The 27,614-nt window shown below is 42.7% G+C and overlaps 1 protein-coding gene across 1 annotated transcript in view; it reads right to left on the reverse strand.

The window, feature by feature from the left end:
* The window catches only part of MAML3 (mastermind like transcriptional coactivator 3), a 445,480-nt gene that overhangs the window by 156,414 nt on the left and 261,452 nt on the right, over positions 1-27,614 (reverse strand). Inside the window, exon 2 of the mRNA XM_065904192.1 lies at positions 19,037-20,560. Within this exon, the coding sequence (XP_065760264.1) occupies positions 19,037-20,560 (1,524 nt within the window). The remainder of the gene's footprint in view (positions 1-19,036; positions 20,561-27,614) is intronic.

Genomic DNA, 27,614 nt, shown 5'->3' on the forward strand with positions numbered 1-27,614 from the left:
TGGAAAATTCCATGGACAAAGGAGCCTGGCAAGCTATAAAGTCCATGGGGTTGCAAAGAGTCAGACATGACTTAACAACTTAACAACAGGTATCATAAGTAATCTAGAGTTGATTTAAAATATCAGGGAGGATGTACACAGGTTACAGACAAATACTATGCTATTTTATATAAGGAACTTGAGCACCCTCAGATTTTGGCATCCATGGGGAACACTGGAAACATTCCCCTTGGATTCCAAGGGATGACTCTATTTCTATCCCATGTTGGTGTGGGAAACAAGGCAAAAGGAAAAGAGACTGAAGAGCCTTATTGGGTCTTCCTAATTCTTGTTTATATAGTAATTCAGTATATGTAAGACAAAAGTCTTTAAAAAACCCAAGTTTGAGTCAGAAAAGAATGATTGCTGGCAGCGAGTGGAGCTATATGAGCGCACACAACAGTGGGAACTCTTCTCTTCTGTCCCAGCCGACAAGCAAGCCAATTAGATCCACTGAGTTGGTGATCTATGTTTTCAAGGACCCAGAGCAGGCAGCTTTTTACAAGTGATGCAGTTTTTGTTTTTCATATATGCCATGTCCTTCGGTGAAAGTGACAAGGAGGTTGAGGTATCTGTAGACTGCTGGAGATCAGAATTCTTTATCCAGAGATAAAGACTAAGAGACCCAGGAAGCTGGGTGAGAATACTATAAAAAGGTCTGCCTGCATTGTTGCCAGTGTCCTTAAAGGGTGCTACCAAGCAGGAATTCTCAAGTATTTTCAGATTCTTGCTCCATGACCCAAAGGCCGGCAGACCAGAAAGACAGCACCACAACCAACCCAACCAAAACCACAACCAACCAAAACCACCTCCCACCCTCAGCTCCAACAAAAGGCACACACCACTCATACAAAAGAAACATCTCCCTGGAAAACGGGGTGGGGGAAGGGTGGAGGGAAAGATTCACAGGAAAGTGTTTCAATCTGTTTGACCAGTTCCTACATTCCAGGGGAATAAAAGCGGCTCTGAAGCCACTGCTCTGGCAATGGGAGGACAAAAGGGGACCAGACTGTCAGACACGCTCTTCAGATGGCTTTTTTCATCCCCATTTCACTCTGTGAATGTTAACGTGGAGGCAAGACTGCGTAACATTTAAGAGCTCAGGTCTGTATAAAGTCATACAGACTTTATTTTAGTTCCTAGTTCCAATGCCTACTGTGTGAGCTTGAATAGGCTCCTTCACTTTACATGTCTGAGTTTCCAGGTCACTTGAAGATGACATGAAATGACTCATGCGAAGTGCTCAGCACCGCACAGATCTCGGCACACAAGGCATTCCATGGATGGTAGATATATCAACCCTTAGGTTAGAGCTTCTCAACCGCAGCATTACTGACACCTTGAACGGGAGAAGTCTTCAGCACGGGAGCCTGTTCTGTGCCTACAGGATATTTAACCGCATCCCTGGTCTCATCCCTACTAGATGCCAGGAGCAGCCCTCCCCTCACCTAGCTGTGATAACCAAAACTGTCTCCCGATATTTCCAACTGTCCGCTTGGGGACACGGAAACAAAGTCACTCCTAGTTGGGAGCCACCGCTTTGGATCAATTCAGGTTCTAGAAGATGAGGATAACTCAATTTTTCTCCTAAACATGCACATATTTAAGCTCCAGCTTTAAAAAATTATTACACTTATTTTGAAAGCCTAGTCATCAATCACTCAATGATTGGGGGTCTTAGTTTTCTCATCCTAATACCATCATTTCAAGATTCCCTTTTATTCTGACCTTGAAAATTGTATTCCTGTCTTTTTCATTTCACCAAGGACTTAAAAATGTGGAAACTTATGTGAGGAAACTTACATAAGTGGTACATCTTCAAATGGAAAAACCAGGAAATACAGATAAGCGAAAAAGAAAGAAGGGAGGAAAAAAACCAAATACCATTTATCATTGCAGCAGTTAGGACTAACTAGGGTTAACATTAGGATGAATGGGTTTTTAGATATTTTTCGATTAAATATATGCATGTATATACACAAACACACGTGTATATGTACATTCACACAACACATACACAAACTCATGTGTATATGTACATTCACACAACACATACACATACACACAGATATTTCTTATATGCTTGTCATATTTTCCAGTCTCCATTTCTAGCTATCTCCAGACCTAGCATTAGACATTATGTATTTCTTCTCCTGTACAACTTCCCTCAAGAAGTGGTTTGTCGCTTCATACTTTCAAGTAGCACCTGGGTGTAAACAAATCTAAAACTCACAGCTTTAGTACTGTACTCTTCCACTCAAAGACATCTCTAATTGAATGTCCAACTGACACCTATACTAAATAGTGTCAAACTATCCCCTTTGGACAACACTCTGCCAGTAATGGATGGCTCTCTTCTATTTTTTAAGTTAGAGACTTGGATGTGAAATTTGACTTCCGCATTTCTTATTTGTCCCAAGTCATGCCCGTGGTCACTTCCACTCATCTCATACCTTTTCTCTGACTCTGTGTCTTGGGTCTTATCAGTCAGGTCCTAATTATTTTGTTCCAGGTATGCTGTTTCATAGCATCACTCCTGCCAATCACTTGGATCAAGATAGCACTCTCCTCTTTTCAGAAACCTACAATGACTATCCATTGCTTCTTGTACCACAGGTTAGATCTCAATAATGGACTCCAAGGGGCTTCATCATTGCCTCAGTCCTTCCCAAGGCCTCATCTTTTCCAGCTCCTCAGCTTACACATTTTACTCCTTATCAACTCTTCACAGCCCACAGTTCCCTGACTCCCTTTCCTGAGCAACAGTCCATTAAAAGTAAAGTGTATCAAAGCACAGGGCTGATGTCTTCCAAAACAGAAGAAAAACTAGAATGTTAATAAGTCATCCTATGCTTCTAGTTCAGTTACCAGTTGTAGGTAATTATTTATTATGTTAATAGGTGTATCTTTTTTTTTTTTTACAGATTGTTCATATATGCTTGCTTTCTTTCTTTTAGTTTCAAAAACACGTTTCACCAGTTTGGGTGGAATGTATTTATAATCCTAGGAAATCAACCCCATTAAATGCTTTTCTTGTAGCAGTATTTCTCATCAAGGCACATGCATTTACTTAATCCAAAAGACAGCTAGTTTTCTCTATTAAAAGGTATGCAAAAGAATAACCTTTGAATTTCATCATTGTAACTTGGACAATATGTCACTCTGTTGAATATAAATATGTATGCTGTTATTACTTTAAAACATTTTTTTTAAATCCAACTTTTACTAGAGGATAAACTTCTTAAGGGCAGGGACCATGCCTTTTACATCCTTTGTGATGCTCATAGTAATGGAACTATAGCTTCATTCTTGTGCAATTGGTCCTCAGTAAATGTTGCTAGGTGATTCATATTTAAACGGGAGATGGAAAGAAAAGCCTGAAGGACTTAAAGGATTTGTGTGTATGCATCTTGCTGTGAATAATCAAATGTGGAGAGAGATGACTAAGTGGACAGCATGGGGCACAGAGGGTTTTCACCCCTGAAATATGCAATAATAGGAAGTTACAGCGTGACTGACGCCAGCACCCAGATCATGATATGGAAGACGAAGGAATGGGAGGATGTGCTGGAGGAAGTCTAAAGATGCCCTGGAATTGCAGCATCAGTAGGCAATGCCTTTCAGGTGCAAATACTTCAGGAGGAAATCCAGCACAGGGGACTAGGGGAAGGACAGAAGCCAAGGGATAAAAATAATAAACACTTTCAAGTGAAAAGATGAGGGAAAGAATTCTTAAAGCAGAAGTGACCAAATCACTTATTTAACAAGGTTGGGTTTAGTGTCAATGAGATAATAGCTCAGACGCTAGGTCTTCTAAAATTGTATTTCCTACTTTAAATAAAAGCAGAGGCTTCTTCGCATTAGACTACAGAATTCTACATTAATTCTCTGCCACTAGGGATATTTGACATTAGATCTGGGCCTGCAAAGTAAAAATGAAACAAATTCCTGGTGCATTGGAGTCTATGATTTCCTGCCTCTTCACTACCCCCCCTCCACGACTCTGGCACACATGCCAACCCACATATCCCCTAGATGAGTCTGCTTGTCTTTGCCAGCTCTGTTTTCCCCAACCTAAGCATCTTTGTGTCAACACCACTGAAGCACTTTATGAAATGTCAAAAGCCTTTCATGGTAATTATGCTGCCCACAAATATGCCCCATATTTGTGATGCTCCATTCAGAGGGTAGAATGCCCTTCCCCTAGAGTGGGACTGGACTTAATGATTTGCCTCAAAGGCACAGAATAATGAAGAGGTGTAGGCGTATGACTTCCATACTGTGTCATAAAAGGTAGGGTGACTTCCTCCTTGCTTTTTCCTGAATCACTCACTCTGGGGAAGCCAGCTGCCAAGCTGTGAGGACACTCAAGCAGCCCGCTGGAGAGATCGGTGTGGTGAGGGGCTGAGGCCTCTAGTCAGCTGCCATGTGAGGGAGTCCCGGGGAGCAGATTCTCTGGCCCTGGTCCAGCCTTCAGACAACTGCAGTCCAGGGCCACAACAAGCCTGCAACCTTATGAGAGATCCTGAGCCAGACTCATCCAGCTAAGCTGCTTCTGGATTTCCTCAGAACTGCTTGCTGTTTTAAGCTGCTAAATTTTGGGTGTAATACGTTACACACTGATAGATAAACTCATATTGTAAAATTTCCAATAGTGCTCTTATTTATCTTGGAGTTAAGTTTTAAAAGTTTTACTAAAATGCCTGTTTTAATAACTCCCCAGAGAGAGGAGAGAGAGAGAGAGAGAGAGAGAGAGAGAGAGAGAGAGAAGCTTTAAAGTAATCATAGCTTTCATTATTTTGGGAATACTTGTTTACTTGCTCCTAAGACACGAGAAGGTTAGCTGTTCTGTGTTTCATTTGAATTAAATCTCATCTCCTTTTAAGCTTCTGAATTTTACAAAGACAGATGATTTTTCTCATATCCTAAGATTTCAGAAATAATCAGGCTTCAAATAGTCTAAGAGATCTTTTTAAGTTAAGGGATAGGGAAATAGATTTTCTCTTGAGGTGCTTTTGCTCACTTTACAAAAATGAACAAAAAGTATACATATTCATGTGTTAAAATATGACAAGTAATTCTAGTTTTAAACAGAGGTAATTGCAGGAGGAACAATCTTGTCAAGGCCAGGATGAAGGAAAATTCTTTTTATCAGCACTTAAAACTTGCTAACAGTGGGCTTTTAAAAGAGAATATTAATACACTTTTGCCATTTTGTTTGCAGTCTCTGTCCACAGAATTTTCATATGTATGATGATGTTTCTCCTAGACTCTTTCCATCTTTGTATGCCCAAAACCTAAGTATTTCAGGTATATAATAAACGTGTATAGAATGAATGAATGAATGAAGTTAGCTTACAGGAAAACTGAAAGACAGTTATACTCTCCTAGAGGATTAAAAAGGTGTGAATAGCTTATGATATGATTAATATTTTAAATTAAAAAATGCATATGGTACATACTGTGGATCTGATACTATTCTAATACTTCACATAAATTAAGACACGGAATCATAACAGTCCCCGTTTTTGAGATGAAAAAACTAGCACTCAGGGAGAGCTTATGCAACCTGTCCAAGGAGCTCAGAGAGAGTTTATGTGATCTGCCCAAGATCCACAGATAACGAAATGGTGAAGGCAGGATCTGAGTACCTGTCCTGGCTCCAGAGTCTGCTCCTAACTTCACACTCGTTCACACCAGCCAGTTCTCAAGTCCAGAGAAGGTGGAGGTGGTGGGCGAGGCAACGGTGCCTGTTCTGTGGCGTTTGGGGGAACTGTGTTTATTCACGAGTTTCCCTCCCTAGACCGCTGATTTAACACTCTGCCAACTGTCCAATTATTCACATTCACGTGGCGCTAAGTGGGTTCTTCTCCAGCTGCACACCTTTTTTTCTCAACATAATTAATGAAGCTCATCAAAACCCTAGAAAACAAGCCCAGAGCACCAGCCACTCTCATTGACATGTTAATAGGGGGTCAGGGGCTCCTGACCCACTGCAGGATGTTTATATGGCCCCAAGGCTGCTGCTCACACACGTTATACATTGATGACGGGGTTTGGATGAATAAGGGGAAGTCCCCGTGTTACACACACACACACACACACACACACACACACACACACGGCTGCGGAAGTATCCAAGGCTTGTGGGCTGCACAGAGCATGTGAATTCTAATGCCGAGGACACAGCCTGCTGCGGGAGGCTCGCCGGATGGCTGGAGGGTAACAGGGGGCACTAGTCTGCTCTGCCCAGTTTAGGGTCACAGAGTTGTCAAGAGGTGGCAAAAAGAATCGGCATCCCTGAAACAGCCAAAACGTATCCCCCTTGCCTCACCGCTTTCACACTGCCAATCACCTTTCTGATCACTGAGCAGACTTTTGCTGTTGCTATTTCAGACCTGTCCGTCCCATACTGTGGCCACGAGCCACGTGTGGCTATGAAGATGTGGCCTGCGCGAATTCAGCTGTGCTGTAAATATAACAGACACATCTGATTTCAAAGACTTGTCATTAAAAAACAATGTCAAATGTCTCATTAATAATTTTTATATTGATTACACATCAATATAACCTCATTTTCATATACTGAAAAAATAATAATGTATTAAATAACATATACTATTAAATAAAATTATATTAAAAGTATATGATAAATAATATGTGATATATATATATATTAACTTTATATTTTACATTGGAGTATAGCCAATTAGCAATGTTGTGATCGTTTCAGATGCACTATATTTTTATTTATATTACATCATAATATTATATTATAATATAAAAACATTAAACTATAAATATACTAAAATTAAACTGTTATTAAACTATTTTATTAAAAACAAAAAATACATATTTAACTTAATTTTATTGGTTTCTGTGGGCCTTTCATGATGTGATGAATAGGAATTTTAGAATTCCATGGCTTGTATTTGTGATGTGGAAACTATTTCAATGGGTGGTGCTGCTCTAGAGTTTGGTACATCCAAACCTGTCACGGCTCTAAGAGGCTGATTTTCTCTGGCCTCTTCCGCCACAGCAATCTTAGAAGTGATATTGAAACTAGCTATGAAAATCTAACTATTGGAACGACGAACTATGAATATCTTAGAGGTGATACTGAAACTAGCATTACCTGCCAGGAAGGTTTCTCTACAGTCGGACATGACCCACCTGCATCCCAGGGCCTTTGGTCACCCTTCAGCCGGATAGTATCACGCCCCAGGCCCCACCAGGCCACAGCACAGTCTGGTACTGGGCGACACACAGAACTCGCGATTCCTATTGCACGGGCCTGAGAAGCTGCCTCCCTGCGCTGTGCTTCATGGCTTTGCAGGAATGGGCAGGTGTATCAGAGCCCTCATCTGTGGTTATAGAATTCATTAACAGTGCAACAGCGTCCAGTGGAGTGTGCAAGGGGGCTGCCATCACACGTGGGGTGCCTGGGAGGCCGCAGGCACTGACCATTTGCTCAGTCCATTTGCTCAGAGGCACTGACCATTTCCTGACCACTTCCCAGGCACCCCAGAGATGACCTTTTCCTTTGAACCACTGTCTAACTTCAGTTTGGCACTGCAAGCATTCGTGGCCTAACAAGCTCGTTAATGTCCTTTGTATGAACTGGCTGGAGCTCAGTGCAGAAAAGAAGCCCAGATAAACTTTCAAACGTCTCAGATGCAAAAGCAATTAGGGAATGCAGGTATGTTGATAAAACCTCTTCTAGAAAATCATATTAATAAATGAGAGTTATCAGTTTGGATACTACATGGGGTCGATACTTACTGTTTAGTAAATGAAAATGTATACGTACGCTGCATAATCTCATGAATCATATTAACTAATCATGACAATGTATTAGCAACGTAATTAACTCATGAAAGGCATTTTGATTCTTTAGGCACTGGGTCAGATACAAACCATTTGGTGTGATAAAAAAGATTAATTCCATAGAAACTTGCTCAGGAACCAGGATATTATAGAATATCTTTGTACAGGAAAAAAGTTTTTTTTTTCAAATAAAAGTCCAGAGTTGCTATAACTAGTTAATGAATGATGATGTATTATGTTTGAAAGCTTGGAACTCTGCTCCTCTGGTATGCTTGCATAATGACTATCTTTATAGAGTACTTTCTTCAAGTCACAGATGTGACCAAGTAAATCCTTTTGATAAAAATATTAAGCAAAAGGAACATATGATAGTCTAATACTATTCTAAATAATGAAAACAACCATTTTCACAATAATACGAATTTATTGACAATCAAATTCTTATTAAAAACAAAAAGCCTAACTCTAAAACATAGGAGGAGCTATTTGTGGCTCACTTTAACACAAACTTTTTAAAAGGTGCTATGAGCTTGCTTCACACCTTTTGCTGAGCGTGGAACCTGTACCTTAGCAAACAAGAAATACAAGCCAGCAGAATAAGATAAATAATAACTGTTTGAGTTGCTTTGTATACAAATAAGTTTTGATATTTAGATGTATATATGACAGGTCTGTCATCTTTCAGAAACGATTATATCACCTAATATTTAATTTTATGGTCATAAATATTTGATTCATTTCCCTTTCCTCTTATCATATATTCACTCACCAAGTTCTACTATTCCTTTCCTCTAAATGCACTGTTTTTCCTTAAAATTTAAATGCCACACCCAGATGGAGATTCTTACTATCTCCTACTTCAAAGAGTAGAAAATACCCTAGCTGTTATCCCATGCATTTCACCCCACTATTCTCCAACAGCCTGGCCCATCATCTGTATCATCTCTTAAGGAAAAATCCCTTGCCTGCAACAGAATGTTTTTCCACCCACCCTCCACCATCTGACTCCTAACTCAAGCTTACCTCCCCCTTGGAGGCTTCTCCTTTCTACTCCTTGCAGTCCTGACCCTTGCCCTCTCTCTGCCTATAAGCCTTAATGAAGAACCTAGTAAGATGGCACATAGCCAATGAATACACATGCAAAATAGACACAAACTCAGATTTAGGGGTTTCACTGGTGGTTCACTGACAAAGAACCTGCCTGCCAATGCAGGAGATGTGCGTTAGATCCCCAGGTCAGGATGATCCCCTGGAGGAGGAAATGGCAACCCACTCCAGTATTCTTGCCTGGAGAATCCCATGGACAGGGGAGCCTGGCAGGGCAGCCAGGGTCTCAAAGAGTCGGACACACCTTAGCAACTACACAGACTGACATGCATCATAAGCCTTCTCATCTCCCCAACTAGACCACATACTGCCAGGCACTGTAGGTGACTTTATTTTGGTATCTCTTCTTCGTCTAAACTTGGAATTCTAAGAATTTCAGGAGTGAATACACTCGGGGAGAGTATGCCTGGTCAGGTTTCACAATATTATACATTTGTGATAGACCTTTAGGCTAGTAGGCTCCTGTCAGGGTAAAAATAAAGCCAGATCTACTCTCTTACATGTGAATGCAGTGACTATCCAGTGGGGGGCACGGGGCTGGGGCTTAGGATTCAGTGAATGACCTTGCAAGGAAGGAAATCAATGACTCTAGCGCTATGCTGTGGCTTCAGTCACGTCCGACTCTTTGCGACACTATGGACAACAGCTTACCAGGCTCCTCCAACCATGGGATTCTCCAGGCAAGAATACTGGAGTGGGTTGCCACTGCCTTCTCCAGAGGATCTTCCCAACCCAGGGATCAAACCTGTGTCTCTAAAGTCTCCTGCATTAGCAGGCAGGTTCGTTACCACTAGCGCCACCTGGGAAGCTGTGACTCTGGAAGTAGAATGAAATTGAGCATCTGGCTGAGGCAACACCTCTCTCAGAGCCCCGGAACATCTGGGAAAGGTGCTTGGATGCTGTTCTTGACGTAACAGTGTCAAAACACAGGACCCCAAACTGCAGTCCAGCTGACACGCCTGCAGCAGTCTTGCCCTGAGGAGGATTCCCCAAAGAGGTCCTCAGTAAGCCCTGTGCTTCCGCTACACACTTTCCATGCCACGGTCGCCTCTCTTCCCACAGACCTTGAAGAAAGCAACTTGACCCACACGAGGCAAGGCCCTCAGTGTGCCTATTAATAAAACAGAGGGCTGGATAACCAACCCTCTCTCTGGGCGACAAGGGGAAATTCCACTCTTCACCATGGTTGGGGGGGCGGCATGGAGAATGAACTGTTTTGTCTTATTAAGAGAATCAGTAGGAGCAGTTCCATAATTTAAAAAACATAGCCAGGATCCACAAGATGTCATCTCTTAAAAAAACTCACTGTCCTATAACTAACGAGAACCTGTTGCATAGCGCAAGGCATTCCATACAGTGCTCTGTGGTGACCTAAACGGGAAAGAAATCCAAAAAGGAGGGGGTATAAGTATACGAACGACTGATTCACTTTGCTATCCTGCGGAAAATAACACAACATTGTAAAGCAACTGTACTCAAAAAAAAAAAAGTTTTAAAAACTTACTATATCCTATAAAAGAAATCTGGTAAGCAGACTAGCCTAATTTTTCCATCTTACTTTAAATGATACAAGTCTGAGACCTTGCAGAACTTATAGTTCCACAGACAATAATTTAAGCATATGCAAATATCAAGCAATGAAATAAACACAGGTTGCTTTAATTGCAGTTCAGAGTTATCTTATGCACCATTTCTCCATTAGAAAATGGTGGTGGATTGCTTATTAAAATGCACCTTTCCAAGCCTCATCCCAGACCTACTGATTCTGAGTCCTTAGCAGTGGAATCTGATTCCCTGTATCTTGAACAATTTCCCTAGATGATCCTCAGGAACATCCCTACCCCACCCCAATCTTCATAATGACTGTTTGACAGGGTGTAAGCTCTCTCAGTAAACAAGAATATTCTCATTCCACAAAACCTTTACAGAGTATTCTCATAGGGGGCTAATTAAAACCTCTTTCTTCCACAATACTATTATAAAATGAATTCCTTTCCTAAAACTGTTTTTCTGCTGTTTATTCTTAGCCTCATATTTCTAAGACTCTGACAGAATATCAATCAGGATTTTCAAAATATGCCAGTATGTGGATGGAAATGACCTATTATACCCATCAATTGGAACGTTTCATTTAGCGTATGGAGTTTGGTAGTGCTTCTGCCCGTAGGTTTCCCCTCCGCCGGGAGGCCCTGGATTCAGTCTGCGATGAGGGTTCTGTCAATATTTTACCTTGCATCTGACTTGCCAGATTCTATTGGCTTAGTCAGGGTCATGGAACTTAAATTGTTTTTCTAGTCCTTGAAGTCAGTCGATATTTTCAAGATCCTAAAAGCTACCCAACGGCTATAATCACCAGCTCTTATTCTAAAATAGCAGGATGATCATGTGACTCTTCCCCATCCTTCTGAACGTATGTATTTGACATGTAAATTTCATGTCAAGAGAGTACTTTAGCATTCCTGAAACCAGCACCGTTAAAGTCCAATATGTTAGAAGTAATAATGTGAAATACGTTGTAACACATACATTTCAGTACTGGACAATATTCAATATTTAGGAAGTCACCGAGGAAGCCTCTGGTAGATGGAACATCCTCATTCATCTTGGATTTCTCCAACTCCCTGGTATAGTGACAATAAAGGAATAAAAAGCATCCAAAAACAAAAGAGGACGGGAGATGGAAATAGCCATCAAGGGTGTCAACAAAATTTTGGAAGCTGAAAATCAGATGGCTGAGCAGTGACAACTGAGTTCTTTAGAGAAAGCTAATCCTTATTCTTGGTAGAGGAAGCCAAAAATCAACAAGATGGGTCAGGGTAAGGGATGTTGTAAAGTCTCAGGTGGCAGAAGCACTCCTGAATGCCAGAGCGCATACAAAAGGAACATGGGCTACAATTCTGTTTTGGGAAGCAGTGGACACAACTCCAGAAGAAGGAGTCTGGAGAGGTGAAACCACAAGATTCTGGAATCCTATGTCCCAGTTCTGGCTGAGAGTGAACTGAGAAGCCGTACAAAACTGGGAGATAAAGCGAAAGCCTACAAAAAAATTAGTGAAATACACTTTGCCATCACTACCACCTGCTGATTCCCTTCCTCTGCTTAGTTCCAGAAAGCCAGCCTCGAGATTCACAACTCTCTGTGATGAGGTTGAGAGAAAGTCTTTTCTGACTGGCGCTGCGGTAAAAATCTGCAGACTCTGACCCAGTAAAGCGGCTGGGTTTCTAGCTCAATCCCTCTACAGCGAAGCCCCACATTTGACAAGCCCTGTCTAAGTGCATAGAGCAATGAATTAGCTTTAGTGTGCCTCACTCTTTAAATAAAGAAAAAAGCTTCTAACATGAAAGAAAGAAAAATAAGATGAGCATATGGAAAAAGGGTGCTTAGGAGAAACAAGGGCAAAGCAGGGAGTACAAGAAAAATTAATTTTAAAATGAGAATTACTATCCTTAGGTTGGAAGGGATAAATCAGAGAACAAAGAAGAGCTTATGAAAATTTAAAACGGATTCTTTACCAGCTGAGCCACAAGGGAAGCCCAAGAATATTGGAGTGGGTAGCCTATCCCTTCTGCAGGGGATCCTCCTGACCCAGGAATTGAACTGGTGTCTCCTGCATTGCAGGTGGATTCTTTACCAACTAAGCTATCAGGGAAGCACAAAATGTGATAAGTAAAATAAAATGGTTAATTTTAGAGTTGGAATGTAAAGTGAAGGAAATCTCACAGAACACGTGATGTGAAAGGGCAAAGATATGGAAAACTGAAAACATACGGAAATTAGAGAACGATCAGGAGGTCTGCCACATGATGAATAAAAGTTTCAGAAACTTAAAGAGAGAGAAAAGAGAAGGAAGAAACTATCAAAGAAATCATATAAGAACATATCTTAAAGACACATTTCCAAAAAAAGAAAAAGGTCACAGTACCAGACACAGTGAATGAAAAATAGCTACATATCGTCATGAGGCATATGGTCATGAAATTTCAGGGATAAAGTAAGATTTGAAAAGTTCTCAGAGTGAAAAAACAGATCATACACATAGAGTGGGAAATCCAAATGTCACTGGACTTCTCACCAGTATGAAAGCCACAGGACGATGAAAAAATGCCTTTTCAGTTCTAATGGAATACGTTTTCTTGACTATAATTCTACATCTGGCAAACTATGAATCAAATGTGAGGATAAAGACATTCTCAAAAATCATTTTCATAAAAACGATCTCCCTGAATTGGGAGATGGGATTTGACATATATATATTACTATGCATGAAATAGATGACTCATGAGAACCTGCTCTATAGCGCCCTACTCAGGGCTCTGTGGTGACCGAGGCGGGAAGGAAACCTTACAAAGCGGGGATCTATGTATACGCGTGACTGAGTCACTTGGCTGTAGGGCAGACACTAACACGCCATTGTAAAGCAACTGTACGCCAATAAAAATGAATAAAAAAGTGTCATCAGAGCTACATGGAGCAATGAAATAAATCCCTGTTTCTCACCTGTAATGAGCCTTAAGAGAACAATAAGACTAAAAATGAACAAAGACATTTTTAAATAAAAGCCAATGTCCCATACTCCCTGTCTTAAGCACTGAGAATGTGCTCTACCAATTAGCAGGGCTAAGCCAAGAAAGAAGAGGAGGGATCAAGAAAACAGACAGTGCAGCGCAGAAGGGGGTGAAATAGTTCAAGAACAACAGGGAAGGGTGCAGGCCAGCAGCATAACTTCAGTTAAGCAGCCGGCCGAGAAATGTATAGCACAGAAAACTGGAATGAAAGTCTCTAAGTCTTCAGGAGAGACACTGAAGAAAAGAAGAAAGAGTGAGAGGGAGACAGAGAGAAGGAGGAGATTGAGAGAGAGTGGGATGTAGGAGGCGGGAGGAGAAGGAGGGAAGCAGAGAAAGAGGGAGAGAGAGGAAAAAGTCAAGAAAATAATAATAAAGATCATTTGAAGTGCTTGATCCTATTAAAAGTTTTACAGGGTCAGAAAGGTTGAGGACACATTGACAGTAGGAGCAGAGACAAAAAAAAAAAGGAAAGTGTTAGTCGCTCCGTCGGGTCTGACTCTTTGTGACCCCATGGGCTATAGCCCACCAGGCTCTTCCATCCCTGGAATTCTCCAGGCAAGAATATTGGAGTGAGCTGCCGTTCCCTTCTCCAGCTGATGTTCCAGACCCAGGGATCAAACCCCTGTCTCCTGCATTGCAGGCAGATTCTTTATCATCTGAGCCACCAGGGAAGCCCAGGGAGCAGAGATAACACCAGTTAAAAACAGAGACGGTTATAAATTCCAGGCAAAGAAAAAAGTTACATAAGAAAGGAAATATAACCATAGTACAATGCATAGCTAAACTCTGAGGCACTATGCAAAAATCAGTCATGTAAATATAGACTATTTTCAAAGTCATAACTTGTGCTCTATCTAGTTCTACTGAGAGTATGGGAAGAGAAAAAGAGGGACAGTGTTAAGCGGGGGTTGTTTGTGAGGAGTCGTACAACTGAATTAAATCCTTGTATTGAGTCGAATAACTGAAATGGTCAGGAACAGCAGTTTATGGAGATAAATAAGAGAAAATAACTGAATGAGGTGAAGCAACCACCTTCGGGAAGCAGAAACTAGAATGGAGGGATAATACGAGGGACTGCTCTTTCTTATCCATGTCTTAGAGTATGCTTTGACTTTCTGAACTAGGTCATGCATCATTTGGAAAAAATCAACAATATATATATTTACAGAAACTAAACAAAGGGGCACCAAGTTTCTGAAGTTAAGAAAAAATGTATCTTCAAAGAAACTTCCATGGTGTCTGTGAATATCAGAGCTCTGTTCCTTCTGTGCAGATTTGATGGCTACAAAGCTTATAATATTAATAATATACCTCACAAGAGACCCAGTAGATTTCAGTAAAATCACATTGAAAAGGGAAAACATTCTGTAAAACATACGCATTATGACAGACACAGTCACGCACAGAAAAGACACATATGAAGAATACACTAGCCAAGTGCCTATGATTCATCCAGTCCTATAATCGCAATGAGTAAAAATTAACATCCCATTTTGGAAATTACTCACGTTCCGGTCTTCCCTGTAAGAATTATTCTGGGGCTCTATGTATACACATATCCCTGTCCCCCTGTATCCCTGTCCCCCTCCTAGACCAGCCAAGTAGTCACTGGCTTTTGCTTTTTTTACTTTGGCGATAGCTGCTCTGTTGTTTTTCTGCTTGTCACACAGAGACAGTTTGCTGCCCTAGCAATCTCGTTGTTGTTCCATAGGTTCAAGATGACCACCTCCTAGCTAAGGACTCTTTTTGACTTGCCTTCCCAGGTCTTCTGTTGGATCTCAATAACAGTTCTGTGTTATTCGTGCTAACACTGTCCCTGTTGGAGCCGACTGTCAACTGTAAATGTACTTTTGGCCCAAACATTGATCATTGCCACCAAATGACTTATGAAACACCCCTATGTTTAAGACATAGTGTTAGGTGCTATGTAAAAACTAGCAAAAACTAGCAAAAAAAAAAGAGAGAGAGAGAGCGTGATGAGAGATCCTGTCCTTGAAAAACAAGATCAGGAAAAGATAATTAGACATGACCAAAGTAAGTTCTGATTTTTCCATCACAGAAATGCATATTTTAAAAATTAGAAAGCAAAACAGAAGTTTTGATGAAGAGAAGTTTGAAAAAGGAGAAAAAGGAAGGGAGAGATGATCGAAGAAATAATGCAAGAGCACAACTTGGAGAAGAGTTGAAGGATCATACTAGTGGAAATTTTATTAATACTCTCATTGTCACTGTTTCAGCTGATGAATTAAGATTGTAAGGAGTGAAAGGGGATGTGAGGAGAGAAATCGAAACAGAGTGAAGGGTGGGGAGAAGGGTTCTGAACTACCTCTATAAGCAGGGATTCACAACTCATATATATAAATGAATAGAAAGTAATGATATCACCTCAGTTCTACTGGCAAATTGGATAAGGATTCTTTGAATAAGTAAAGTGTAAACTTTTAAAATATAGAATATTTTCTTCTTTTAAAAAAGTTTTTTTTCCTAATGATAGAATATATACATACATGCATACATATATACATACATACATGTATGGTGGAACATTTTAAAAAACTGAGTAAAGTATAAACAGGAAAACAATAAGTGCTCATAATTTTACCAATCAGAAATACCATTCTTAATGTTTTAGTTATTCAGTATTTTTCTATACATATTAAAAAACACAATTTGGATTGTGACATACAAACTAATCTGATCTGCTTATTTCACTTTACTATGAGCATTTCAATGTGATTAATCATTCATTAATAGCATGATTTTCAGGTATATTATTTATTTTTCCAAAATGTTTATTATGGTCCTAATTTTCACAATCCCAAGTAACACCAAAAGCATAACCTTTGTATATAAACCATTGTTCAATTTTTGAATTGCAAGGAATAATATGAAAATTCTGAGAACTGGAGCTATCAGATAAAACATTCAAAATTTTGGAATAAATTATTTTTTGTTTTTCTCAATTTTTGGTTCCCTGCTTCTTGAAACCTTCAGGAACAAAGTGGATTTCTCTTTGTTCCTGAGAGAAATGGCATTTGCTGCTAGTGTCCCAAATAAGTAAACATTTGTACAAGAAAATTCTCTTGCTATTGGATTTGGTGCTCAAGTTATTCATTAAAACTAAGTGTTCATCATGGTCCTTGTGGCCAACAAAGAATAAAATGAATTTTCACTAGCAACAGCAGAAAACAAATTAGAACTACACCTATGTATAACTATACTTTATATCTTACCTGTAATTCATGCTCATATTTGTGCAGTGTACTTGCATAGAGTGTAATTAACTACTCTGAGAGCTGTGTCAATACTTCTCCACAATCAGATAAAAGCATGAAATAAATGGTATGTTTGCAGAAAGCTATTTCCATGTTTATATATGTATGTTGAAGCTTGTTTCAGTGGTGAGTTAATATTTCATTAAAAAGCATGATTTTGCTTGATGGTTCTTTATGAGGTTAAGAAATGATTATTTTAATGAGGATGATTCTGTCCAGTTCTAAAAGCACCTCATGAGATGGAAGGAGGAGAGGAAAACCCACAGATTTAATCCAGAAAACTATCACTTTTGTCTTCATCACTTGACAGAGTCCTTTCTAAACATGACCTCTGTGGTCCAAGGCTTCAGTTACTCACAGCTAGGCAAGCACAAGGATCTGAAATAGCACCTTTAAGATTCATGTTCCAGCAAAGACAGGAGCTTCGTCCCAAGCTAGGAAATTTCAAAAGATGTTCAGTGAGGGTGGGGAGGTAGGATGGTTCATATTGTACCCATACGTGTGCAGAGCTGGAATTAATCACCTTTGGTCTGGCTTGGAGGAAGAAGGAAAAAAAAAACAGTGGAGGGAGAAGCACAATTTGTATTAAAAGCATCGGATGACCATGCTGACAGCCTGCCATCTCATAACCTCTGAACTATAGCAAACACCTCTGTGTATCACCTATATTTCTGCATGCTTCAGAACTTAACATTGAAATGTATCAAATGCTGCATTTTTCCAATAGTATAGTTTTAACGGAACCAGGATAAAACATAAAAGTTCCCATTTCAATGATGGTTTTCTACCAGCCACTGATGGCAGTTTATATCAACCAAGCTATATTTTTATTTCTCCAGACAGAATTTCTTCAGAGCTGGTTGGCATGTGCAGACAAGAAACCACTGTGAGGCTTTGGGTTGGAAGTGCTGTGAAGGACAAGCGTCAAGCCACAGAGTTTAGGCCTGTCTCTGCAGGCCAACACCACCCTCAGCCCTGCAGTCTCCACCAAGCCTGGGGAGGTGGGGTGGGGGTGGGGTGGGACATACCAGGAGAGGCAGACACAAACAGCGCCCAGTGATGCAAGATCTGCTCGTCTTAATTCCCGGTGTTTCTAAAGCATCCCACTGTGGATGCGTATCCAAGTGCTAGTTAAGACCTGTTTGCACACGAGGGCCTCTAAAGCAAAGACTTATCTGCAAAATCTCCAACGGCCATCAAGTGTGGGCATCTAGAGAGGACCAGGGCACAGAACTGTGCCTCCACAATTCATATCAACTGCCAGTAAAGTGATGGCTTATGAAGTCACCTGCAAAGGCATAAGGTCATTAGGACAGTGCTTTTTCCCACTTCCTCTACCCTTTGTGGCAGTTAAAGTGTTAAATTAAAGGAGTGTTGGCTGCTGGCCACATTGATCAGGGTGAGGGAGAGTTGATGCTTGTCAATGAGTATTCATTCACTCCCCAGCGGTTGCCACTCACTCTTACCATGGATCCCTACACCTGACACCATTACACCATGAAGAAAGACAGCAGGAAAGAGGAGACTTGGACACAACACTAAGAGACAGTCACCATCAAATTCTCCTGAATCACAGCTGATGAATCAGAGATGGTTTTAGTACACTCTCAAATCACAAGGTAGAAACAGCTGCTCGATGCATTTGTATAGCAAGTATTGACACGCTGCACGGTCCTACAAAAATCTATCCTCCACTTCACTTTGAAAACACAGAAAATGCTCCCACCTTTGAATATCCAGAATCCAAATTTCCATAATTCATAATACAGGGAAGTCAGGCCGAGCTTGTTCGGGACCTCATAAGACGGCTGTAGAGACCCTGAAAGGTTCCGACTTTCCCGCCTCCCCAGCCTTGGACCACACATGACTTGGGAGAGAAGCTAGAGGGGAAGAAGCACGCTGTGCCACGTGACCTCTATAGCCTCCCATGGAGTGAGCATTTTACGCCATTTTTGGTTTCTTATCCGCCATCCAGAGTAAAAGTAGTTTGATTCCCCAGACATTCAAACACAGGAAACGATACTCTGCCACCTTGTCCCATGTCTTAGAAAAAAAGAGAAAAAAAAAAAACCCCTCGACAAACCCAGGAACTACAGGAGGATGTGTAGGAAGGACGTCTGAAGGTAATTAACCCCCTTAGGGCGGAAGCAAGGAGCGCATCGCACGTCCACGGTCTGAAACGCACCACGAGAGCATCTCCAAGAGCCTCACTCTCACGCTTACCTGGCCGTGGGATGGCAGCGCCGGGTAAGCCATGGGCTGACTCATCACTCCCTTCTGCTTGATGAGGAGCACGCGTTTCTGGTCCTCACTCAGGTGCGCCCTGGGGGCCTGGAGCTGAGGCGGGGGCGGCTGCGGGGGCTGCGGCTGCGGGGGCTGCGGCTGGATGTAGGGCGTGAGCGGGGTCTTGTTGGGATTGGCCATCGGGGGCGTCATCCTCTGACTCAAGTCGGCGTTAAAGTGGGTCAGAGGCTTAGTGTTGCCGTAAGTCAGAATACTGTGCTGTTTGTTTAAGGAGTTTGTACCCATGTTATTTGGCTGCGGAGTGATCATATTCAGGTGATTCTGGGGGAGGTAGTTGTTCATTGTCGTCTTCTGCAGGTTGTTGGCCATGGGAGGCACTATAGGATTTTGGTTGTTAAAGGCTTGGGGGTACATCATGGGGCTATTTGGTTTTTCCGCCGTGAAAGCTGCTCCGTAGGGGCTGGATGGCGGCCCTAGGGGAGACCAGCTGGAAGTCTGATTGGAGTGCTGCTGCTGCTTCTGCTGCATCAGTTTGGCCCTTTGCTGCTGCTGCGCGGCCATCTGCTTGAGCTGCTCGGCGGGGGACAGGTCGGAGCCGGGCCCGGCCCCGGGGCCCGAGCCCGCCGCGGCCACCGGCACGGCGGCGGGATTGAGGAGATAACCACTGCCGGGCCGGGCCGCAGCCTGGCCCGGCGTGTGAGCTGGGTTCGGAGTTTGAGGGGACTGGACCGCACAGTTGGCGGGGGAGCTGGCGGGGTTGGGCGCCACGGGAGTGGTGGCCACGGAAGGTAAGTTGGTGGCCGTGGAGACGGTGGAGAAGGGAGGACCCGAAGAGGAAGGCCTGGCCTGGGGCGAGCCCAGAGAGACGTGAGCGAAAGGGGAGTGAGACGGGTCGCTCTTCACACTGGCGCTCTCCTGGGACAGCGGGGTCTCTGTGGCCGGCTGCGAGAATTCCGGCTCCTTTTTCTCCTCAAAGTCTTCATTGAACAGGTCCTGTATGTCGTCTTCAGGAACGGTGTTGGCCAGTTCATCTATTAACTCCTGCCACTCTTGATCGTTCAGGTTAATGTCCGAGAACAGCTTGTTCTGGTTGGAAAGAGAGGTTTCTGATGTGTCTATGCAAGTAGGGTCGTCGAGAGGTTCTTGTTTGAGATCTTTGCCCTGCACGATGGTGAAGCTGTCCTCCAGGTCGCTGCAACCATTCACAGGAAGTTTAAGTTCTGGGAGTCTCCCATTTTTACTCAGGTCTTCCAGAAGCCCAGGAGTGTGAGTCCCGCTATTCTGCAAGGGCAAAGAGGGCTTCAGGTCAAGCTGGTGAAGAGGAGAAGCTGAAGGCAGCGGCATGTTGTTGGGTAAACTGTTGATGGCTTCCATCCCCGTGGGAATGTCCTTTCGTATTCGCTTGCTAGTTGGAGAAAAGCTCCCATCGCAAGCACCATTCTGCTGGTCTCCATTAAGTGGTGATCGGGCTCCTTCCAACTTCCTTTTCACAGTCTCTTGGAGCTGGAAAATAAACAGGAAAGATAATGACTAAATCTCCAAGTCACAGTTGACTCTTAAAGCATGGCAGTATGCATCGCTATGAACTAATTGTTAAATTATTTAGAACATATCAGAAAGATGTTATATATCTAATTTCAAAACTGCCCAGCCTTCAATTCAAATTCTTTTCAAAGAGGTTTTATCCAAAAGCAGAGTTCACAGGACTAGGAGATAGTAAGTAAATCAAAGACTGAAGGGTGGAACAAAAGAAAATAAACAGTTAAGGCAATCAACGCTTGTCTTACTGGGAAGAATCAGCTAGGAATATTTTTCAAATGAATGCTACATGTGAGACGGGGGCCAAAATCTGCCATACTCAAGAAAGGTGTTGATACCTATCTTAAATTCTTGTCACAGCTTAACTGAGAACACAAGAAATTAAATCAACAATACTATAAAGCACACTGAAACTCCTTGAGGAATATGGCATTTAACACATTTACTGAATAGCACAGAAATGAAGATTAATGGTTAACATAACCCAAAACTTCTTTTTGGTTCTTATTGTACGTGACCTCCCAGCATCTCATGGCATAGTAGCCTGCTCTGATCTAAAAGCATGCGTGCATGAGTTCCCTGATATCACACTTTCCTGGATTTCCTTCTTTCTTTCCATCTGCTCATTCTCTTTTGTATTCTTTCATTCTTCTAAATGATGGCATTCTTCATTATTTGGTCTTAAGCTTCCTTTTGCCTCCAGAGCACTGTACCTATTGTTTTCTTTTCTTGGAAAACACTCCTCCCCCTCTCTCTCCCCTTCCCTGGTAATAGCTACTCATCTTCCTGGTTGTATCTTAGATTTCACTTTCTCCAAGAAATCTCTCACATCCCCTCCCCACCCCAACTACAACAAGTACCTCTTTTGACCCACCTGTACCCAGTTGGGAATTCTGGAATAAGTATTTCCAAGCATCCTCTCCTTCCCCATCATAGGTTTTACGGTACACTGGGACAACTGCTTAACTATCTGTTTAGCAAGCTCCAAGAAGGTCAGGGCTACGGCTGACTTGCTTACTATGCATTTGTGGGGCTGCAGGTCGTGTTCAGTTCAGGTTCATAGCAGTGGTTAACAGGTGACAGCAAAGATGAATGATTCTATTGTCTAATTCACAGGTGCTGAAGGAGGTGAGTTTGAATCAGAGCAGGAGGAACCCCCACTGACATGAAGGAATGCTTGACTTTGAACTTCTACATTCCTGGTAGTGGCATATCTAACCCTGGAGAGTGCTGTGTCTGTTTAACTGGACTTATCTGCAAAGTCCAGTTAAGAAAAGTCTTGCTAACTGTGGATTTAGTAAGTATAAACCTAATTCACCTGTCTGTCCCTTTCCTTTTTGCCAGAAAGGGCCAGTCCATAGGGCTCTAGTGAAGGAGGCTGACACAGAGGAGGTTGTGGGGAAACACCTGCTGGATGATGACAAAAGGAAGACTAGCTTGGGTTAGAAGGAGGCTCTAGTAACTTTGCAGAGTTGAAAGGCACAAGGCAGAGAGACCTGGGGAGGAAGTGGGAAGCAGAGCAGCTCCGACCCAGGCCCTCTCCAATTCTTGGCAGAGCATCCCAGGATCGAGGCCAGAGAGGGACAGTCTTCCCTCTGGCCCCACACAAGCTCAGGGAGGCACACGTGTAATAAAACCAACCTGGAGATGACATGAGGGGTTCTAAGAAGTGCCACTTTATTGCGATCATCTCATAAGTAGAGGATTCCATTTTAAAAGTAAACAGAAGAGGTCTTTAAGTAAAAATCCAGTCTAAACTTTGCTCCTACACTTTCTTTTTTAATCACAACCCCAAACATTCTGTAGTTGCTTGGTAGACACTCCTGAATTGCTGAAATCAGGCCGTAACTCAGACACACTGACTCAGACAAACTGGAATTTGACTTCAAAGAAGATACTGGCTCCATCTATCGTACAAGGCAGAAACTTCGAGAAAATGAAGCTATTTATTGAACAAACCGGGAAATGGTGGTTCTGATCTTAGGTATGGCAGACACTTGAATGTAGCTCCAACACATAGTGGCAAGGTCAGAAATGACAGGTTCAGAATCTAAAGGAAGTAAAACTTGGGGCCCTCAGCACTTCTTGAAGGGATGTTAACCTTAAAAAAAGTAAGCACTTGTCTTAAAGATGAGGGCTTCCCAGGTGGCTCAGTGGTAAAGAATCCATCTGCCAATGTAGGAGAGCAGGTTCCATCCCTGGTTTGGGAAGATAACGTGGAGAAAGAAACGGTAACCCACTCCAGCATTCTTGCTTGGAAAATCCTATGGACAGAGGAGCCGGGATAACAGTTCATGGGGCCACAAAGAGTTGGGCAGAACGTAGTCACTGAAGCACAACAGCAGCTTAAAAATGACCCTGACTTTATTTTTAAAGGTACAGACCCAGGGTTCTGTTCTAGGCCACGAAGTGGACAGGGCAGGATGGAGAAATGAAGACAAATGCTTTATTTATTCCTCTGGGAACAGTGGAGACTGAGACCATGGATACAGACAAGTCTGGCTGGGAACCCCAAGGCTCACCTCTTACCAGCAGAGCAGGCCCAGGGGGCTTGGGGGTGGGGGGAGGCAGAACATGGCAAAAACGCAGAAGCAGCCTGTTGGCCTTGGAGTCCGAATGTCTGGCTTCAACCCCAAGAACCCCCTCTAGGGGTTCATATGTATAAATGTTATCTGGTACTCAGTAAATATTAGCCATGATGCCCTCTGAGCTTCCCTGGGGGCTCAGATGGTAAAGAATCCGCCTGCAATGCGGGAGACCGGGTTCTATCCCTGAGTTGGGAAGATCCCCTGGAAGAGGGCATGGCAACCCATGCCTTGCCTGGAGAATCCCCGTGGACAGAGGAGCCTGGCGGGCTACAGTCCGTGGGGTCACAAATATTAGGACACAACTGAGCGACTAAACGCACACAGGATGCCCTCCACTAGACAATGAGTTAGGGGGACTTCCTGGTGGTCCAGTGGTTAAGAATCCACCCACCAACGCAGGGGGCACAGGTGTGATCCCTGGCCTGGGAAGATCCCACATGCCAAGAGGCAGCTAAGTCCATGCACACAACTGCTGAGCCCGTGCTCTGGAGCCTGCAAGTCACGATGGGAGAGAGGCCACTGCAGTGAGATGCCTGTGGGCCACAGTGAAGAGCAGTCCCCACTCACCGCAACTAGAGAAAGCCTGTGTGCGGCAGTGAAGACCCAGTGCAGCTGTAAATAAATAAATAAATAAATAAAATTAAAAAAAAAACAAAACAAAAAAAACACAAGAGTTACATGAAGTTAGGGATTTTTCTGCTTTTTTCTACTACTGGAGAAACCCCCCAGTGGCTCTGTGTACATACTCAATAAATACATGTCAAGTGAATGAACCCTGGAAAACTTATTTAAACTCTCCTAAACTTTGGTTTCTTCATCTGCAAAATGGGTCAGTAATATCTAGCTCATACAGTTACTGTGAGGATGAACTTAAAAGAAATAAAATGGAAAGAACTTAGTTTCATGCCTGGAATCCTGTAAGCACCCACTAAGCCTTAGCTATTATTATCTTAAAAATGTGATTAAAAAGTTTTTTTAAAAAATGCAGTGATACCCATTGAAACAATTGCAACTTAGATTAGTTTCTGAATCTCTAAATACATATAGGTACAATGATATATTTTTGTTCTCTAGCTTGCAATGGCCTAATGTTTTCCAAGCAACTTGTATAACTTTTTAAATATAAACAACAAAAATCAAATTTGCAATTCAAGCCTGAGTCCAAGTGCTAATGCATTCGTGTCCTAGATTGTAGAACAGCGCTGCATGGCTGGGGCTCAAATCAAATACATTTCCAGGATGTGACCCAAATGAAGCTACTGAGTATTTCCTTTTCCTTGAGGGCCTAGAGTTCCCCACCGCTGGCCCCTTTAAGCCAAATCTTGACATATATTTCCTGTACCAGAATTGGGAATGGAAGAAAGATATTATAGAAGAAACATGTTACAGTTTTTCTTTTGTTGTTGTTCAATCACTCAGTTGTGTCCAACTCTGTGACCCCATGGACTGCAGACTCCAGGTTTCCCTGTCCTTCACTATCTCCCGGAGCTTGCTCAAACGCATGTCCATTGACTTGGTGATGCTCTCTAACTATTGGGCCTCTATTGCCCCCTTCTCCGTTCATCTTCAGTCTTTCCCAGAACAGCAGAGCCATCTCAGCATCCCTCCTGTGTCCCACTTTGCTAGACAGCAGGGTGGTCTGAGAGTCTGACTCCCCCCTCCTTATGTCCCTCTTGGGGGATGGAAGGAGAGTGGGCAGGAGGAGACAGGACCTGCAGGCTGAGAAACTCGCAAGCAGCAACCTTCATGCTCACAACTGTCTACACATGGAAATGTCCTGGGGACTCCCCACGTCCCAGGGACTCAGGTCAGGGTCTCTTCCCTAATAGCCTTATCTTAGAAAATCCCTGGGGAAACCATGGGACCAGTGAGAGCCTTTATTTTCTTGGGCTCCAAAATCACTGCAGATGGTGATTGCAGCCATGAAATTAAAAGACGCTTGCTCATTGGAAGAAAAGCTATAATCAACCTAGACAGCATATTAAAAAGCAGAGACATTACTTTGCCAACAAAGGTCCATCTAGTCAAAGCTATGGTTTTTCCAGTAGTCATGTATGGATGTGAGAGTTGGACTATAAAGAAAACTGAGTGCCGAAGAATTGATGCTTTTGAGCTGTGGTGTTGGAGAAGACTCTTGAGAGTCCCTTGGACTGCAAGGAGGTCAAATCAGTCCATCCTAGAGGAAATCAACCCTGAATATTCATTGAAAGGACTGATGCCTAAGCTCAAGTTCCAATAATTTGGCCACCCGATGTGAAGAACCAACTCATTGGAAAAGACCCTGATGCTGGGAAAGACTGAAGGTAGGAGGAGAAGGGGACAACAGAGGATGAGATGGTTGGATGGCATCACTGACTCAATGGACATGAGTTTGAGCAAGTTCCAGGAGTTGGTGATGGACAGGGAAGGCTGGCGTGCTTTAGTTCATCGGGTAGCAAAGAGTTGGACACGACTGAGTGACTGAACTAAACTGAACAGGAAGTCCCTAGTCCTTCTGCTTCCCAAAGATGGAAGCCTCTTAATATGATCTGTGCCCCCTTGGAAGAAGCACAGGAACTCTTCACCAAGCGTCAGCTTCCTCGTTCCGCTATTGTTGTTTTATTACATGTGCACGTTTTCTCCCATTTAGGGACACTGCGGGGCCCGGAGCTGAAGTCATCCATTGCCTGTGACAGTGGGGGTCTCTCTTGTGTGTCAGTTACTCTGCAGGAAACGAATCCTCCTCCACAGTGGTTCCAGCCAGTCTTGCCTACAGTGTGGCTTGATGGCTGTATTTCTGTGAAACTCTGTGTATGTGTGTGTGTGATAGAGAGAGTTGAAACAGGGAGAGACAGAATGGTTTGGGATCAGTGATATGACATCCAAACCAGTAATAACAAGAACAGCTAAGCCTTTGGGGTTATAAGGCACTTTTATGCAGGATCATATATTATCCACATAGCAAACCTCTGGGGAAGAGCATGCATGTGCTGGCCTGATGGCTCTACAGGAGGCGAAATGGAGAGGGCGGATGATACCCACAACGAGGAACATAACTGAGATGACTGGACCTCTGCTGACATTTCTAGCAGATTCTAAAGGGTCCATGACAAAGATAATCTTTCTTCCTGTAGACTTTTAGCAGTGCCAGTATGCTTAAACAAAGCAAAGCAAAACAGAACAAAACTCAAATCTTATTGACTGTCTCTGACTTTGCATGAAATTGGGGAGGATCTGGGAGCTTGGAATAAAAATGATGATCCTGCTATTAAGATGATGAAGATTTTAAGATGGAAGATATTGGGGGTAACCATCAGATTCCTGTCTTCTTCTACTACAGAGTCTAAAAGGTGGGAAGGATTCACTTGAACCACCTTACAGAGGAGGAGATTTAGGCCTAGTGAGATTAAGCACTGTGTTCCAGATTACAGTGCCTGGGGTGGGGGGTAAGGTAGGGCACTCAACCTGGATTCAAATTCAGACTCAGGTGACTGCATAAACACTTCGCCTCATGCAGATGGTGAAGCACAGCCATGCCTTCATCAGTGACCCTGGGATCCAATGCTACTCATGATAAAGTGTTTTCAGACATTTTCAGGACTCATCCTTATTCCACCTTCTCCTTACCACCTAAAGCCAACTGCACCACAAGGACATCTGTTCTTATCACTATCGATTTTTATCTCAATATAAGATTTTTATCTCATCTTCCACTCCCAACGCCACTCCCTTAGTTCAGATCATCAACACTGCTCTCTTGATTTCGGCAGCAGCTCCTGACTAGCCTCTCTGCTCCAGTGTTGCCTCTTCTCCAACCTGTTCTCTCTGTTGTCTCTCTGTTGGGGCTGTGATTTTCCTTATAAAATGTGAACCCATGCTTCACTTTCAGCTCCTCTGGAGCTGTCTGCTGTCATCAGCATCATCTAAGCCTCACACAACGGCCCTCCACAACTTGATCTTCACCACGCCTTACCTCTCCAGTCTCGGCTATCACCTTGAGCCTTCTTCCCCTCCACTGGTCCTCCAACTCCAAGCAAATCTAAACCTTCAGCTCTACTGAACTATTTGCCATTCTCAGGATGCACGGTGTTTGTTCTCTGTCTCTCTTGAGTCTTTGCATATGTTATACTCTCACTCAGCTTCCTCACCTGACCAATTCTATTTGTCCATCACCATACAGTTTAGACATTATGTTCTATATAGCCTCTCATGACAGCGCCTCTGCACACCTCTTGATCTTGGAGACCCTTGATGTGCTTCCACAGCACCTAATATACTTCATACCATAACAGTTTGCCTTTTCTTCATAAGATTGTAGGAATGAATGAAAACTAGAAAGATTTCTCAAATAACCACACTCAGTTTGTATAATTGATCCCTAAGGCAGGCACTTGAAAATGTTGGCCTGTATGGTGTTTTAATGACAAGTAAGTAAATGTATGATTTGTTTT

The sequence above is a fragment of the Muntiacus reevesi genome, chromosome 13 (assembly GCF_963930625.1).
Source record: "Muntiacus reevesi chromosome 13, mMunRee1.1, whole genome shotgun sequence".
Classification (NCBI taxonomy): domain Eukaryota; kingdom Metazoa; phylum Chordata; class Mammalia; order Artiodactyla; family Cervidae; genus Muntiacus; species Muntiacus reevesi.